This window comes from Neophocaena asiaeorientalis, unplaced genomic scaffold (genome assembly GCF_003031525.2).
Source record: "Neophocaena asiaeorientalis asiaeorientalis breed wild unplaced genomic scaffold, Neophocaena_asiaeorientalis_V1.1 scaffold30, whole genome shotgun sequence".
Taxonomy (NCBI): domain Eukaryota; kingdom Metazoa; phylum Chordata; class Mammalia; order Artiodactyla; family Phocoenidae; genus Neophocaena; species Neophocaena asiaeorientalis.
This window is the reverse complement of record NW_020174923.1, coordinates 11,735,577-11,750,753: the sequence shown is the minus strand read 5'-3', so window position 1 is coordinate 11,750,753 and position 15,177 is coordinate 11,735,577. Positions and strand designations below refer to the sequence as shown.

The 15,177-nt window shown below is 55.8% G+C and overlaps 2 protein-coding genes and 1 long non-coding RNA gene across 8 annotated transcripts in view; 2 read left to right on the top strand and 1 right to left on the bottom strand.

Moving 5' to 3' along the window:
* Nucleotides 1–11,424, top strand: part of NPLOC4 (NPL4 homolog, ubiquitin recognition factor) — a 54,365-nt gene extending 42,941 nt beyond the window's left edge. For 2 of the 4 annotated variants that reach the window (XM_024760513.1, XM_024760512.1), the window contains 5 exons: nucleotides 440–511; nucleotides 3,179–3,274; nucleotides 4,427–4,543; nucleotides 6,140–6,242; nucleotides 9,089–11,424. In XM_024760513.1, coding sequence (XP_024616281.1) covers nucleotides 440–511; nucleotides 3,179–3,274; nucleotides 4,427–4,543; nucleotides 6,140–6,242; nucleotides 9,089–9,246 — 546 coding nt within the window. In that variant the 3' untranslated portion in view covers nucleotides 9,247–11,424. Of the gene's footprint in view, nucleotides 1–439; nucleotides 512–3,178; nucleotides 3,275–4,426; nucleotides 4,544–6,139; nucleotides 6,434–9,088 lie in introns of those variants that run through there. The other 2 variants (XM_024760514.1, XM_024760511.1) reach the window with 2 other exon arrangements.
* The window catches only part of LOC112410115 (uncharacterized), a 24,742-nt gene extending 10,293 nt beyond the window's left edge, over nucleotides 1–14,449 (bottom strand). Inside the window, exons 1-2 of the long non-coding RNA XR_003005335.1 lie at nucleotides 14,324–14,449; nucleotides 6,559–6,642 (exon numbers count right to left, since the gene is read on the bottom strand). This is a non-coding gene — a long non-coding RNA (uncharacterized LOC112410115). The remainder of the gene's footprint in view (nucleotides 1–6,558; nucleotides 6,643–14,323) is intronic.
* The window catches only part of FAAP100 (FA core complex associated protein 100), a 10,277-nt gene continuing 9,323 nt past the window's right edge, over nucleotides 14,224–15,177 (top strand). For 2 of the 3 annotated variants that reach the window (XM_024760509.1, XM_024760508.1), the window contains exons 1-2: nucleotides 14,224–14,458; nucleotides 14,655–14,773. In XM_024760509.1, coding sequence (XP_024616277.1) covers nucleotides 14,294–14,458; nucleotides 14,655–14,773 — 284 coding nt within the window. In that variant the 5' untranslated portion in view covers nucleotides 14,224–14,293. Of the gene's footprint in view, nucleotides 14,459–14,654; nucleotides 14,774–15,048; nucleotides 15,172–15,177 lie in introns of all 3 variants that reach the window. The other variant, XM_024760510.1, reaches the window with a different exon arrangement.

Here is a 15,177-nt window from a genome sequence, read left to right as displayed (position 1 = left end):
CCTCTCACTGTTGTGGCCTCTCCCGTTGCGGAGCACAGGCTCCAGACGCGCGGGCTCAGCAGCCGTGGCTCACAGCCCCAGCCGCTCCGCGGCACGCGGGACCCTCCCAGACTGGGGCACGAACCCATGTCCCCTGCATCGGCAGGCGGACTCTCAACCACTGCGCCACCAGGGAAGCCCTGGCAGGCAGATTCTTAACCCACTGCGCCATCAGGGAAGCCCCCAAGGCTGCTTTCTTGAGTCTTGGCCATCATCAAGAGCTCCAAGAAGTGATGGAAGGTGGATTCACTGCAAAAATATGCACATTTTCCTCTCTGCTTTTCATATACTTCAACAAGAATTGTAGTAATTTAAGGGGTGAGACAAGCGTGTGAATGGAAAACCTGTCACAGGTCAGCACACCTGCACTCACGCCCTGGACCTTTGTCTTGTGTTTCAGGACATAGACAAGTTTGGCAACGAGATTACCCAGCTGGCTCGCCCCCTGCCCGTGGAGTATCTGATCATAGACGTAAGTGTGTGTCATCTCCCCCACTGGAGGTCAGGACGGCTGGGGGTGGCCTCGCAAGGGTGGCGGCTTGAATACCTGCTCTTCTGCCTACACAGGACAGGCATCCAGAGGTGTTTTGAGTCACTGAGCTCCTGGCATCCCTGAAAAGCTAGAAACCTTAAGGGCTTTTCGTTTTTTATTTCCTTAAAAACAATTAAAGGGGTCACCTTCTCCCAACCTAAAGTGTAGCAAAGGACCACCGACAAGGCCAAGCAGCCTCTGGAGGTCAGCGAGCCTCTCCCTGGCTCTGTGCACAGGTGCTGCCCTGGCCACAGCTCAGAGGCCCGCTCATGGGGGCAGCATGGTCTCCCGGGGGGCACTCCAGGAGCCAAGAAGGTACCTGGTACCGACACGCCTTCCCCAAGTCTCGGCTCCTTTCTGGGGGTGTGCTCTGCTCACGGAGATGTGGCCACAGTGCAGAGGGGAGTGCGTGCTGCAGGACTAGAGCCTGATGCATTTGCAGTAGTCAGCGCTCTGTCCAAAGGGTATGGGAGGCGGCTCATTTCCTAATTGCTGCCTGCCAGGATGAATTCAGGCTGCATTTGGACTAGGATGGGCATATGATTCAGGCCATAAAGTATCATTGCATTTGGAGCAGTGGGTCCCTGTGAGCTGAGCCCGCCAACGCTCCATTCCAACTGACAGCTCCCGAGAACATATTTATTACCTAGGCCATAAAGGCATCTGCTTTTTAGACTACCTAGGGTGTAATTAAGATGAAAACAGATTGATGGAGCATACATACACTTAGGAGGAGTCTGCGTGATTTAAAGCCAGCTTCCTGAGGTCTTCTCTCCCAATGGCCTCCCCATCCCTTTCCTTTCACAAAGGAGCTAAGTTCTTGCCTTAGTGGTTGTCACTGTAGTGTTTGGTTGATGGGGGAGCATTCCACCCTGTGATACCCAAGCGCTCTCTTACTGTGGAAGGAGGTTGGAGCAGGTGCCCAGACAGGTGTGCTCAGCTCCTCGCCCGGCCCCAGGCCCCAACCTGACCAGGGCATCTGATGACTAAACCTCATGACCAGGTGGCTCTTCCAGGCTTCTGCAGAGGTGCTCTGCAGGTGGCCAGGCATCAGCTAGGTGACAAGGCAGCCTGGGTAGGGAGAGGATTTGAGCAGAAAACAAAGTGCTCACCACCCTGCATCCTCTCCCCCGGCATCTGGGATGTTCAGACTGCAGTGTGAACCTCAGTTCTGTTGCTCTCCAAGGTCTGTTGCAATTACAGGTCTAACAGATACTTCCCTTAATTCCACATTTACTTAACTAGTGGGTCTACTGTTGTTGCTGGTCCACTCCTTTATCTGCCTTTCAAAGCGAGGGGCGAGAGCAGGCCACAGGCCTTGCCTCTGCAGCAGAGTGGCCCCTCTGCCATCTCTAGAATCATGACAACAGCTGAGACTGAGCCCCACATGTGCCACCCATTCTGTGGGCTCCACGTGTCTGGGTGCATTTGATCCTCACGGCAGCCTTAGGAGGCTTGGGCTCTCTGGTCGTCTGTATCTCTCTGATGAACAGAGCGAGGCCTCACAGTAGGACTTGGCAGTGTGCTCAAGGCCACACCTTGTGCCCTGAGGCCACGTGGTCTCGTCCATAAAAGGCCAGCGGGGCTCGATTTAGGGAGCTGCTGATGGCTCAGCTTACCGTTCACAGCACTGGCACAGTCACAGCAGGTCCTGGGCCAGCAGGCCTGGAACAGCTCGCTGCCTTCACTGATGCAGAAAACAGGCCAGAGCAACATTTTCATTCTTTAGAAATAGTCCCGAAGGAACCAGAATAGCTACGCTAAATCTGGACGAGGTATAATCTGCTGCTGCTAGTGTTATATTGCAGAGAAAAAGCTGTGTCAACCAAAAGATGGCTGATGATGGCTAACACTTGGGTGCGTTTGGAGGAGGAGCATCTGTCAGGAGGAATGAGAAACTGTACTTGTATTGATTCTTGCACATTTGCCACTGTCCCTGTAGCTTCTATTGATTGTAGGATTTAAAATCCCCTCTGTCGTTTGTAAAGCATGTCTGAGCCAAATGAAGGGCTTAGGCTCCCCTTTGGACACAAGCTCCTGACTCCAGCCATCTTCAGGCGAGAGCCATGCCTGCATCTCAGTGGCCTTGCTTCTCTTCCTGCCTGGACATGCCCAGGCTCCATGGAGTGGTGCCTGGGAATTCAGAAGGCTTCAGCCAGCTCGTTGGAGGGCACTGTGGCTCTCAAAACCATCAGGGGCTGGTTCTGCACATGCCCTCCAGACCCGGTGACAGGAACAGAGTCTGCTCCTGAGATGGCGCTCACACCTGTGCTCTTTCCTGTGGCCCACTCTCTGGTTCACCCGCGGCAGCAGGAGAGCAGCTGTGTGAGAGGCCGTCCCAGTGGGGCTGGAGTTAGGAACCTGCCCACAGGCACCATGATCTTACCAGTCATGAAAAACGATTCTTCCGTTTGCCTTCCAGAGTCACAGTTTTCAGAGTTTTCATTTAGGGGCTGTCCTAATAGTTAAGCATTCCCTTCAGTGTAGAACAGTTAGGACTCTTGCTGCTGTGAGCAGCTCAGGGCTCCAGGGAGGGGTGTGCTCAGGGCCCACACCCTTGTTTATAGCACAGTTAATTTATCACGGGTTTGTGTTTTCGTTCATTAGATCACAACAACTTTCCCCAAGGATCCAGTTTATACTTTTTCTATTTCACAAAATCCATTTCCTATTGAAAACCGGGATGTATTGGGTGAGACACAGGTAAGCTCTTTGTCTTTAGAAACATAATTTAGAGTCCCTACTGTTTGTTTATCTAGTGTCACTATTGTTTTTCTAGAAAGTAGCAAGCTTTCTGACTCTCCTGATTTGTTTTTGTGACAAAACCTGGCTAGGCCTTTGTGTAAGACACTGCTGATCACATGAGCCCTCTCCAGGGCAGGGGCAGTGGATGAGCACAGAGGCAAATCCCTGTAAGCCCTCAGGCCTGTGGATTTGCTGGAAGGACCATTCTCAGGGGGCCTGTTTTATTGGTCACTTTTTGTCCCCTCCCAACAACGTTATTGATTGTTGGTAAGCGTTGTCTTTTGTGACAGTGTCTCACTTTGCTGCGTGCTCTGCCCTCTACCTCATCACCCTGCCATGTTTCTCAGGCACCATCCAAGCCGTGGGGGCGCATGTGGCCTGGCCACCTTGGCTCTCACCTGCACATCAGGCTCGATCAGAACTGCTGTGACTGCCTTGTCCTGCCACATCAATGGTCTGTGAACACACATCCCAAGTTGATAACAGGCACTACAGAAAGGGGCCTGGTTAAAGAATGTGTACAGTGAGATTGTCTTCTGAAGCTGTGATTAGTGTACAAGGCCTCTCTGATGCTTTGGTTTCCTCACTGCCCATCTGCCCAGGTGCTTGTGGAGGTGCAGAGCCACTGACTGGGGTGGCACTCTTGAATCTCCCGCTTTCACTCCTGTTGAAAGTGTTAGTGTCACGTAATCCTCCCCACCGCCCCCCGATTCCTACTCCTCACTACCGTGCTGCCCTGGATCAACAATGTACCTAGACAGACGGGGCTTCTCCCAGCCCCGCAGTGGCCCTTCCCACTCCCACTGGCCCCCAGAGGTGAGTTTGAACATGTCTCACAGCTGGGTCAGCTTCACAGACATGTTGCTTACACTCTTCCATAAGTCAAATGTACTGAGAGTGTTTTCCTGGGAGATGAGGCCACAGCTTATTCTGCAACTGTATTCCTCTGTCCTTGGCTCCCAGTAAGTGGTTCTGGAAGGAGACGGGGAGGCCCATCCATCAGCGCCGAACGTGTTCAGTTCCATCTTTGTAGGACAGTGGCTCTCCTGCGACTCTGGCTTGGGACTAATGGGTGCTTGTGTCTGTCTCCCCCCATACCTGGCGCTCCAGGACTTCCACAGCCTGGCCACCTACCTGTCTCAGAACACCTCATCCATGTTCCTGGACACTATCTCGGATTTCCACCTCCTGCTATTCCTGGTCACCAATGACGTCATGCCTCTGCAGGTACGGGCCAAGTGGGCTTCCACTCCTCAGACTAGAGCACGCTGGGCAGCACCAGAGCAGCTAAGTCCCCCTTAACCTGTCCTGTGGGCAGCAGCTTTGCACAGAGGCCTTGATAGAAAGGTGAATTTTTCACTTTTAGCGTTTACACTGGAACAGCTTGTTCAAAAGCGTCTGCCCTCTGTGATGGAGGACAGTTCCTCCATTTGTTAGAACCACGTGGGACGCAGAGGCCGCTTAGCTCTGTGTCCTTCTAGCGGGAACATGAGGGATCCAACAATTTAAAAATTCCTGTTGGAACAGTTTGAGAATCCCAGCCTCTGCTTCTTCCCGATCTCTCTCCCCTCTTCCCGAATCAGCTCCAGTTTATCACCTTGGCCCAGAAGGTTGGCCAGCGTCCAGGCCCCAGGCACACAGCTGCACAGTTGGCGTTTTTAAGACATGCTGTTGGGGGAGATGAGGGCGAGTGTTACAGATGGTGGCTGCTTTCTGAGCAGCGCAGGGCCAGCCAGGAAGCCCCTTGCATAGGTTGTGTCGTGACTGTCCTTTTACTTTGGCCCTTTTCCTGCCTGGGACCCAAGGAAATGCATTCTGCGAGGTGACAGAGTAGAAAGGAGAGGCTCCTTCCTCCCACTGCTTTTCTATGTCAGGTGGCCTATAGCTGTTCTTATATCTTGTGTCTGTGTTTTGTCCAAACGACCCATTTGTGATACTTGACACCAGGCACCCCGAAACTTTTCACTGGCTTTGCCTTCCCTGTTAAGCCCAGAGAGTTGCACCTCCAGACCCCGGCTTAGCTGCTGCCCCTCCGGTTGGGGAGGTGGTAAAAGCTTAGGGCCTTCTCCCTGGAAAATGTGTGCTGTTTTGCAGTCACTTGTTAGGAAGCATTTTCTGTAGATACTGCCTGAGAGCCCCTGGAAGCCTTTCGAAGTCTCTCGTTATAAAAACTATTTAGGGCTTCCCTGGTGGTGCAGTGGTTGAGAGTCCGCCTGCCGATGCAGGGGACACGGGTTCGTGCCCCGGTCCGGGAAGATCCCACATGCCGCGGAGCAGCTGGGCCCGTGAGCCATGGCCGCTGAGCCTGCGCGTCCGGAGCCTGTGCTCTGCAATGGGAGAGGCCACAACAGTGAGAGGCCCTCGTACCGCAAAAAAAAAATAAAAATAAAAACTATTTAGTTCTCTTCACTTTGACCCTGGAGGCCTAGGATGCAGAGTGTATTGAGATACAGACGTGATGGAGAAAACAGAGGGCCGAGGGGGTTGTGAGGGAAGAGGGTGGGCCTCATGGCCATGAGGCTCCTGCCCATCCACCCAGGCCCTCAGGAGAAGGACTGTGAGCTGTGATTACCTAGGGGGTGGAGCACAGCCAGCCTGGGACACAGAGTAGCACAGCGGCCAACCTGGGGATCTCTGGGAAGAATTTAGCACTTGTATTTATAAACCTAAGTGTGTGGTGTTTTGCATTTCATAGTGACAGCCTGTGAGATTTTTGAAATTCCCTCTGAAGTGTGTCTTGATGTTGGGGAAAAAGAAACTTGTGAACAAGTCTATCTACTGTCAGTGAAGCGAGTTGGAACCTTCTTTTTTGGCTTCTTGTAGGACAGCATCAGCTTGCTGCTGGAGGCCGTGAGGACCAGAAATGAGGAGCTCGCCCAGACGTGGAAGAAGTCTGAGCAGTGGGCCACCATCGAGCAGCTCTGCAGTAAGTGTCTTACCCTCCCGCAGTCCCCATTGCCAGGGCCCAAACTCCTGCCCTTCAGGGCTCCAGTGCTTCTTCCCGGGCCCTGGACACCTGACCCCAGATGCCTTCTGACAGCATCGTGGGCAATGGAACAAGCAGACCTCTGCCGGGGCCCACAGATGTTTTCATCACTATAACATATGCGTAAAGGCCACAGATTTTGGGTATACTATTCCATGGATTTTTGTACACGTACATACCAGATACGCTATTCTTCAAGCATCTTAGGAGCAGTTTGAAAGTCATTGTTTTAGATGAACAGAAACTTCACACTCACCTAAGTGCTGAGTGCAGAGACCTTCTGGACTCCTCAGGCTTTTCTTTTCCCCTTTCCCATCAGTTCTCAGAGCATTCTTGGTGGCTAAGGAGGAAAAGAGAGAATAGAGTTCGGGGATCTTGTGTCTCCCGAGTGAGCGCCTCTGTCAGTCAGCCTTGGGAGCTGCCCCCACGCTGCCAGTGCTGTGGCCACCAAGCCCCCCAGCTGAGAGCTCGAGAGGGCAGTGACCCTGGTGGCCCTTTTCCCTGCGGCTTTGAGAAGTACTGTAACGCCCCCTGAAGACAACAGTGAAAGTACATACAAAAAAGTGTTTAAATACTTTCTCAATCTAGTGGGCTGATACGTGAGCCAAAATTAGCCAGGAAACCCTCAGTGGAACCCAAGGCACAGGGAGTCCAGCAGGGTTCTTATTTTCTGTCGACACTAAGTACCTAGAAGCTCAGGGGTTGGAGCTTTGGTATTCACTGTGTCGTCCTTAATTTTTCTTCTTATACGATTCTTACAACCAAACAGTAAAAGGGCTGGATGTGCCATGTACTCTTCTTGCCCTCACGTTCTGAAACAGAGGACCCATTGTTCCCACCAAATTCCCTACAGCGAAGCCCACGGCCTTGTGTCCTTGGGTGGACAGTGGTGAGGTGCCGGCCAGGATCTCAGCACCTGGTCCAACTCTCCCATGTACTGGGCTCTCCAGGCCCCTGGTGTTATTCTTCAGATGCTTCACACACAGACATTGAGTGCAGCAGCTTTAGTAGTTTGGAGCCCTCTCTCCCAGCCCAGAAAGTGCACACAGGGAAGCCGGGACAGGGGGTGGGTTAGCTAAGAGGTTATCCTGGACAAGCATTGGCCCAGTTGGGGGAATGGAAAACTAGATCAGGAAAGGTTTCAGTCTGAGCATTTGGCTTGCTTTTGCCAATCCCATTAGACACTAATGAAAAACTAGCGACCCCATAGGAGCTGGGTCCCATTGGCTTCATGCCTCATACTTAGGGTGGGAAGAAACCCAAGCCCGAGTCAGGTGTCAGTCCTCCAGCAGCAGGGTGACACTGTCTGGACCTGCTGCCTGCAGCCTCTGTTGGGAGAGCGCCTGGTGTTCACCGACACTCACTTTGCTAAAAAAAGTGCTACGTGATTGTCAAATGCTGTCAACAGATACACTACTCGTGGAATTCCAGTCACTGCATAGGGTTGGTAACACAAATTAGCAATAGAGTACCCTTTACAGATGCAGAGTCACAGAACGTGAGAGATCTTGGGACATAGTCAGTGGAAGCTACGTAAGAGCTCTTTGCTGAAAACTAACACTCTGCCAGAAGAAGAGCTAAGCAAATGGAAAAGAAATCCCACTATCTGGACTGGAAGACAAGATATTTTTAACATGTCAGTTCTCCCTAAATTGATCAGTACAATCTCAGTCAAAATCCCTGTAGACAGGGCTTCCTGGTGGCGCAGTGGTTGAGAGTCCGCCTGCCGATGCAGGGGACACGGGTTCGTGCCCCGGTCCGGGAAGATCCCACATGCCGCGGAGCTGCTAGGCCCGTGAGCCATGGCCGCTGAGCCTGTGCGTCCGGAGCCTCTGCTCCACAACGGGAGAGGCCACAACAGTGAGAGGCCCGTGTACTGCAAAAAAAAAAAAAACTTGAAAAGGCAAGGAACAGACTGGGAGAAGATATTCCACAGAAGATGTTCCATAAAAAGAATTACAGTGATGGTCACCATCAGTCATCAGAAGAATGAAAATTAAACGAGGTACCATTACACGTCTTGAGGGTGGCTGAGGTGCAAACACTGGGCGCATCGCGTGCTCACGAGCTCCCACAGCAGCTGGAGCTCTCGCATGCCCAGTGAGGATGACCCAGCGAGCCCACTGCTACCCAAGAGACATGCAAACACAGATCCACACCAAGATTTGTTTTAAGAATATTCATGGTGGGCTTCCCTGGTGGCGCAGTGGGCCTGCCGATGCGGGGGACATGGGTTCGTGCCCCAGTCCGGTAGGATCCCGCGTGCCGCAGAGCGGCTGGGCCCACGGGCCGTGGCCCCTGGGCCTGCGCGTCTGGAGCCTGTGCTCCGCAACGGGAGAGGCCACAGCAGTGAGAGGCCTGCGTACCGCAAAAAAAAAAAAGAATATTCATGGCAGCTTTGTTCACAATGGCTCAAACCTGGCAGTGACCCAACTGTCTATCAGGAGGGGGATAGATAACTAGGGATGGTGTTCACACCGAGCTCTACTGCTCAGCAGTGAGAAGGAAGGAACCACTGACACAGCAAGCAAGGAGGGTGGGCAGGTGCATGAGTGGACACAGCTGATAGCTTTCCGCTCTGCAGACAGCAGCTTTACTTATCGGTGTTCTGTGTTTGAGCAGGGGACCCACAGTAGGGGCTCTCAAGCCACATCTGTCCACGCCTGCAGCAGTTGCTTTTAGAGTCCGCTCCTACCCTGATAAGCAGCTGTGCAGAGCTCTCAGATGGGGTGGGACAGCTTCCCAGTGCAGAAATGATGAACACTGCTTCTCTTCCTGCCCCACAGGCACAGTCGGTGTGCAGCTTCCAGGCCTCCACGAGTACGGAGCCGTCGGGGGCTCTGCACACACCACCTCGGCCGCCATGTGGGCTTGTCAGCACTGCACCTTCATGAACCAGCCAGGCACCGGCCACTGCGAGATGTGCAGCCTCCCCAGGACCTAGGGCTCCCAGGCCCTGCTGCCCGGACTGGGCCCACCCTAGCCCTCTCTGAAGCCAGGATTGTTGCAACCATGCCCCACCGCAGGCAGCCCTGAAGGCAAGGCGGGGGCGGCTGCCCTGGGGGTCTCTGACCCATGAAGCTTCTCAGCACCAGGCTTCCCTGGAGGGAGGGAGCCAGGCTGGTGCTCTTGGGCTGAAACCAGTCTCTTGGTGGAGGCACTGTATGGCCTCATCCGGATGCCCTGCAGCAGCTCCTACTGTGGTAGAAGGACTAGGTGCCTCTAAATCATCACCTGGAATTGACGGGGTGGGAGGGCTTGCTGGCACCATCCACCTTTCTTTTTTCCTTCCTTTGGATGCTTTTGGTTCCCATGTTTTTGGTTGGGAGCTCTTGGTGACTATACCCCATTGCTCTGGGGCAGACCCTGCCTGTGAGGGCCACCTCTTCCCCTTCCAGTAGCCATCGTGTGGTGGAAATGCGTGGCCACGGGCTCGCTGCTCTTCTGTCCGCTTGGTCTGCAGGTGAATCTGCTGCCCGCCCTTTCCTGCTCTCACCCAGCGTCCAGGGGGGACCTAAAAGTCTGCTTTGGTTGTAATAACAGTTCAGTAATTCCTGCGAAGAAGACTTTTATTTATTTTTTTTTAAGATAAAAACTGCATAAAAGGAGAGAGACTAGTTTCCACCTTCGTCCCTCCTTCAGTGAGTCCCTGGAGGTGTTCGCAGGCTGGGTGGGTGGACGGGGGACCCACAGTCAGGTCTCCTCACAAATGAACCTCAGTGCCTGAGACTTTCCTGCCAAGCCACACGGCTGGGACAGGTGCAGACCCAGGTAGTCCAAGCAGGAAGCTAGTGCTGGCTCCCACTGAGCAGGCACCCTCTCCGGGGGGCCAGCACTGCTGACCAGGCCTGCATGGGATGAGCTGGGTGGCCCAGGCAGAGCTGGAAGCTCTGGTCCCCTTCACCCCCCACACCATTCCTTCCTGTTGTCTGCCCGGGCCCTGGCCTCTGGCACGGTGATGTGGCCCCGGTACAGGCCAGGCCACAGTACAGCAGCTGTGGGGCTGCTGCGGGGACGTTGGAAAGTAGGTACCATGCTGAGGTATGGGTCCAGGCTATTTCAGGACAAAGGTTGTGGTCAGACTTTGCATGTGCTTTGGGGTCCCTGCGTTTCCTCTGTGGTTGGGCTCCGGTCTGGCCTTTCCCCGGGAGACGTGGACATCCTGATGCCTCTTTGCCTTAACAAGAGCCGTATCTCTGAGGGGCACTGCACCCACCCATGGGAGAGGCTGACCCAGACACAGGCTGCTTGGGGACTTCATGTCTCTGTCCTAGGGCAGGAGGCAAGCCTGTGTGACCCTCCCTCACCCTTGGCCTGTGAACAGTGAGCACCTGGGCATGTGTTCACCTGTGGCAAGGGCTGTGCCTGGCACTCCAGGTCCACCTGGCATGGGACACCAAGTGGCCAGTGGGGTTGGGTCTGGCTACAGTGGATCTGTTCTGGGGGGCAGGAGGTGCAGAGCCCCCTGTTTCCCCAGTTCATCTGTGGCCACCTGCCAGCAAGCTGGGAGGACCATCTGGCCCAAGTCATCTGCTCCTTTGATCAGATGTGAGTCTGCAGGGGAGCAGGAGGGCGCTGACCTCAGACCTCGCGGCCCCCACCGTTCCTCCTGTACTTGCTCTGGTCTTTATATACCGAGCTAATTTCCTTTTCTCTTTGACCAGTGTCCTGCTCACCCTGAAGTTCTGGCATCTGCGTAGTTCGTTTCCTTTTATCTTTTAGCTAAAGAAAAAGTGTTGTGATTTCTCTGCTTCTGGTTTTGAGTCACTCTTTGTTCAGTAATGCACTTTATTTTGTCCAAAGAGAGTCGGGCGTCAACATAAGGAGTGGGGGTACCTGCCAACAGGCTCGGGCCCAGGCAGCTTAGCCATCTCCTCTTGCATAGGGGAGGGGCCCCCAGCTCCACTTTCATCCTACCTGCCCTTGTGTGGACACACCCTCTCATGCCACCAGGCACCAGGCACCATAGCTCAGCGAGGAGGGACCAGGTGCCCGGCCTCCACCAACCAGCCTGCTCCTGGTGCTCCCACTTGGGGCTTGCAGGTGTGTGTCGGTTGGGTTTGTAGTAGCGTTGCCTGGACTCCAGCCCTGCAGTTGAACCAATAAAAGCACCTGAAGCGACCGCCAGCGCCCTGTTTGTCCTTCCTGGGCCCCAAGGCCTCTCCTTGCCCTGAGCCTTGACTTGCCTACCTTGTCAGGCGACTTGATGACTTTCCCCTCCACATATCACTGTTCTCTGCTGACATTATTTAGAGTATTGAAGGGTAGAGACCCACTCCTCCTGCCCAGGCTCCTCGGCCCTGTGCTCCCAGTGTAACGTCCACTGGAGGAGCAGAGCCTGGCCTCCCTCCATGCCTTTTCTGCACCTTTTCTGCCTGTCAGCCATGTGGCTGCTCCTGGCCTCTTCGTGGTGGGTGAGGTGCACTCCGCCAGGCAGCAGGTGAAGGATAGTGCCCAGAATCCCCCAGGCTTGCACAGATGCAAGAGGAGCAAGGCCTGGAGGGGGCACTTGTCAAGTGACAGCCAGGGGGCGCTCCCCCTGATGTTCAGTTACCAGCCTTCACAGGCACCTTACAACCCATTCTGTCCTTTGGCCACTGGTTCACTGCTTCCTGAACAAGTATATAAGAAACACTGCCCACTGATGTCCAAGGGGCCCTGGGGAGAGGCAGGCCCAGCCTAGCCTCTGGACTGGGGCGGGTGGGCCCTCAGCACCTGGCTCCAGTCCTGTCCCTGAGCTTGCCTACTTTTACCAGCAGTGTCCTGTTCTCTCTGTGGCTCAGGCTGCTGACCTTGTTGGTTCCGTGAAGTGATGAGGTTCTGGAACGTCATCCCTCCCCCTGAAATCAAGCAAGTGGAGTGTACTGCTTGGAAATAGAACTCAGGGTCCTGCCACCCCCTTTCCTGGCATGTTCAACATGTTGGCAGGCTGTGCTGCCTATAAGTGCCTGGCACAGCCTGCAGCTTCCCTGCACATGCTGTGTGCTGTCCCTCCCCACCCCTAATGCTGTCTGGTGGTAGTTTGTCCTTGGGAAGATGTAGCCCCCACGTGTGGCACAGAGACCACTGACTATCCACAGCACGCTCTGCTGTCTCACAGGCCTCCTGCCACAGGCCTTCCATGTGCACCCACATGAGGGGCCCCTCACCCCACATCACCCCTGAGCTGGCTAAGCCCTTTGCTCTGTAATCTCCGGGGGGATCAGCGTTCAGGGCCCCCTCGCTGTTTAGATAGACCGTAGATGGTCATAAATCTTTGTATCACAGAGTGTGGGTCTTACCTGGACTTGGGGCCAGGAGCCTGCTAGCCCCCCTGAGCAGAAGGGAGTGGGACAGAGGAATGACCAACTTCACAGTGCCTGGCCAGTCAGGGCTGAACCTGGGAGGTGAGGCCTGGCCAGCTTAGCCCACCTCCCACATGCACTTCCCCGTACAGTCATTTTCTCTAGGACAATCCTGGTAGTTCCCTTGGTGTTGGGAAATAGTCTGGGAGGGCCAGGTTGGGAATTGGTGTGAGCATGTGGCCACAAGGATTGGTGGTCAGACCAGCCAAGAGCACTTGAGCACTCAGGTTGGGGGGGTGGGGGTGGAGGTGGGATTCAGAGTGGTGTTCCTCTTGAAGGGACCATGTCCTCACGTCTAGTTCCAAAAGCCGCATGGGAGCTGGTCTCGAGAGGGCAAATGACAGACTGCAAACGCCATACTGATGCTGGGTCCAACCCAGAGACACTGGAACAGTAGCAGTCCACTGCCCTGGGGGTCGAGCACCAACCTCAACAAGGGGAATTAGAACTTTTGCTACTGGTTCTTTGTTTTGGCAGGTGCACCAGCCTTGGTGAGGTCAGCTTAACTCAAGCCCAGAAAACACTTGGCAGCTGGGCTCCTTCAACTTGCCCTGTCTGGCCACACCCCTCCAGACGCCTCTTTCATTCATGGGTGTTTGACCTTGGAGCCTCTCCCATTGGCTTCTTAAAGGAGAGGGGTGTGATTGACCTGTCTGCAGGCACCATTCAGGGTCGCTCTGGGTCTGTCTCATTCGGAGAACTCTTGGCCCCTCTGATAAGCACCTCTCCCCAGAGCCTTGGAGGACAGGGTTGGGAAGGAGAGGTGTCTTGCCCTGTCTTCACCCTGACCCTCCACGCTGACTGATGGTGAGCTGCCCCCCTTACCAAGGCCCAGCCAGTCATTTTCTTCATGGTCTTCTGCCCTCAACCCAGAATTCCCCTGGCTTACCCTTTTTCCCCACTGTCCGTTCAGACCAACACACCCACAGACAGTTCGTTCAGCCATGAAAGAAGGGACACTTCTGTCCATGTTAAGCTCAGACGCAGCCGTGTCCTGGGGACGGGGTAGGCGTGGGTGTGTCTCAGCAGCTCAGAAGGAGGAGACTCATCCCTAGACCGAGGGCTCCTCCCCCCAGCCCCCGGCTGTGGTAGTGGCAAGACCTGACGCTGCCCGCCCCCTCCTGGAATTCGCAGATCTAACCGCCCCCCAAAACGCTAGAAGGTCGCTTTAGGAGCGCACCGTCCGCTCGGAGGAGACGCGTTCTGACGGGCCGCGGCCCTGGGGAAGTCAGTGTACTGGCCCGGGTCCCGGAGCCGGCCCGGCCCTCGGGCGCACGAGGGAAGCGCGACTTCGGGCGGGTCCAATGGAGCCGCGGGGCAGGACGAACGAGTGGAGAGACCAAGGCCCTTGAGCTTCCCGTGTTTGGCTTTAAACACGTTGGCCCTTCGCCAAACCGTTCTGTGTCCACTAGCTTTACCTCAACGGCGTGGCCTTCGACCCAGGGTCCCGGGCTCCCGCGGGAACCCCAACACCTGACGCGCAGCCGCCCCGCCCCCGGCTCCGGCCCCGCCCCCGCCACGCCGCTGTACGGCGGAGGCCGCGCTGCGACCTGGGCGGCCGTAAAGCGCCGCGCCCCGCCCCGCCCCTGGCACCGGCGCTGCGAGCCCGAGACCACTCCGGGGGCCGGGCTCCCTGGCGACCCCACGATGGCCGGCCTCGCGCCGCGGGTCGAATACCTGGCGGGCTTCTGCTGCCCGCTCGGGGGCCTGGCGGCGGGCAAGCCTCGCGTGCTGTGCCACGGGCCGGAGGTCTTCCTGTCCACCGGGAGCGAGCTGGTCTATGTCTACGACCGGGAGGGGCGGCTGCTGATCGTGAGCACCCCCTGCCGGGGAGGGGCCAGGGACCGGGGGAGAGGGCGGGGCGGAGTGGAGCGGGGTTCCTGAGCCCTGGAGGGGGCGGGGCCGGGCGGGAATCCACCGAAGGCCCGGCGTATTTGAGGAGTTTGTACTCCGCCTCTTCTGGGCCCCATGCGCCCGGCCTGACTCTGCGTTCTCCCCGGACGTCCAGGCCGTGTACAAGTTTCCCGGTCAGGTGTGGCACCTGGAGCTCCTGGCCCTTCGCAGGGCGCTCTACGTTCTGTGCGCCCGGAGTGGCATCTACTGCTTGTCTTTGGACCAGGCGAGCAGGTGAGGCATGGTCGCTGGACGGCACTGCTTTGGGCGGGTCCACACTTGCCTCTCCGGGGTTGAGGCGAACATGGCCTCAGATGGGCTTCTCGCTGTCTCTGACTGGTACTTCCCTGCCCTCCTCAAACACTGCCCCTGTGACCTATACGGTCCTTTTACCCCTGGACTGGGTTCAGAATGAGCACTCACCAGGCCTCCAAGGTGGGGATGGTGGGCTCAGGGCCAGCTCTGAAGTCTTGGGGGCCCCTGTCCTCAGCACCTGCCTTCTCTAACAGGCTCCTGCTCACAGAGAATTCTTAGTAAACGGGGTTCAAGCGGCTGAGTCTGCAGCCGGGAGCAGGATGCTGCCCCTTTGGCTTTGATGGGCCTTGGTGGGTCTGGCATGACACACCTATGAGGTGGGT